The sequence below is a fragment of the Rhea americana genome, unplaced genomic scaffold (assembly GCF_003343005.1).
Source record: "Rhea americana isolate MKP2758 unplaced genomic scaffold, rheAme1 scaffold_1083, whole genome shotgun sequence".
Taxonomy (NCBI): Eukaryota; Metazoa; Chordata; class Aves; order Rheiformes; family Rheidae; genus Rhea; species Rhea americana.
Window position 1 is genome coordinate 1 of NW_028185132.1, and position 1490 is coordinate 1490.

Below are 1490 nucleotides of genomic sequence, written 5' to 3' on the forward strand. Positions count from 1 at the left end.
GGGGGTGAGCTTGCACACGCGTGGGTGTGTGCGTGTGCCAGGCGGCCTTGCGTGGGGGGGAGGTGAGCATGCACACGTGCGGGTGTTTGCACATGCCAGGGGAGCCTTGCGCGTGGGGTGAGCTTGCACATGTGGGTGTGTGCATGCACTAGGCAGCCTTGCATGTGGGGGGGGTGAGCTTGCACACGTGTGGGTGCGTGCACATGCCAGAGCAGCTTTGCGTGGGGGGGCTGAGCTTGCACATGTGTAGGCGTGTGCACACGCCGAGGAAGCCTTGCATGTGGGAGTGAGCTTGCACGTGCATGGGTGTGTGTGCACACACCAGGGCAGCCTTACATGTGGGGGTGAGCTTACACCCGTGTGGGTGTGTGCGTGTGCCAGGGCAGCCTTGCATGTGGGGGTGAGCTTGCACATGCCTGGGTGTGTGCACGCACCAGGGCGGCCTTGCGTGTGGGGGTGCGCTTGCACGCGGGTGGGTGCGTGCGCGTGCCAGGACAGGTTTGCGTGCGTGTGCGTGCTCCCCAGCAGCTTTACRCGCGCCCCGGGCGGCAGCCTTGCACGCGTGCGTGCACGCCGGGGCAGCCTCGCGCCCCCGTGTGCGCACGCGCCCGAGCGGCCTCGCACGCCCCTCTGCCCGCAGACAGCAGCAAGAAGGTGCAGGACGTGCTGCAGGAGTTCTACGGCGATGGGGCCCTGTCCCGGCACCGGCAGGGAGAGGTGAGGTGGCGGCGGCCGGCGGGAGCCCGGGGCGCCCTCGGGGGCAGCGCCGAGCCCGGGGCCGGAGCGCGGGCCCCTCGCTGCCCCCCCCATCCCCGTCTCTGCCCCCGCCAGTGCGTCGACTTCGAGGGCTTCAAGCTGTTCCTGAAGAGCTACCTGGAGGCGGACGACATCGCGGACGCGCTGTGCCGGCACCTCTTCATGTCCTTCCAGACCACGGCCGCGGGGCAGCCGGGCGCCCAGGCGGGTGAGGGGGGCGGCGCGGGAGTGACGGAGCTGGGGGGCGCGGGGAGACCCCGGCCCGGCCCAGCGCCGCGGGACTCAGCACCGTCTCCGTCCCCCCCCGCGCAGGCAGCGGCCTCGTCTGCGTTAACGACGTCTCCTGCTACTTCTCCTTGCTGGAGGGGGGCCGCCCCGAGGACAAGCTGGAGTGTGAGTGGGGGGCCGCTCCGCGGGGCTGGGGTACCCCCGGGGGCCCCGGGAGGAGCTGCCCCCTCACCCCCCGCTGTCCCCCGCAGTCACCTTCAAGCTCTACGACAAGGACGGGAACGGGCTCCTGGACAGCTCGGTGAGCGCCGGGGCGGGGGCCGCGGCGGGGCGCCCCCCGCCCGGCCCCGCTGACTCTGCGCCCCCCAGGAGGTGGATCGGATCATCACGCAGATGATGCGGGTGGCCCAGTACCTGGACTGGGACGTCACGGAGCTGAAGCCGGTTAGCGGGGCCGGAGGGGTGGCGGGGAGCCGCCGGGGTGGCCCAGCCTCCCCCCCGGCCCC

General features: G+C 72.2%; 1 protein-coding gene across 1 annotated transcript in view; it reads left to right on the forward strand.

The window, feature by feature from the left end:
- Positions 1–640: 640 nt before the first annotated feature.
- LOC146601185 (diacylglycerol kinase alpha-like) overlaps positions 641–1490 on the forward strand; it is a gene marked incomplete at its 5' end in the record, with an annotated part of 5865 nt that continues 5015 nt past the window's right edge. Inside the window, 5 exons of the mRNA XM_085310914.1 lie at positions 641–717; positions 832–964; positions 1069–1149; positions 1236–1285; positions 1354–1428. Of these exons, the coding sequence (XP_085167040.1) occupies positions 641–717; positions 832–964; positions 1069–1149; positions 1236–1285; positions 1354–1428 (416 nt within the window). The remainder of the gene's footprint in view (positions 718–831; positions 965–1068; positions 1150–1235; positions 1286–1353; positions 1429–1490) is intronic.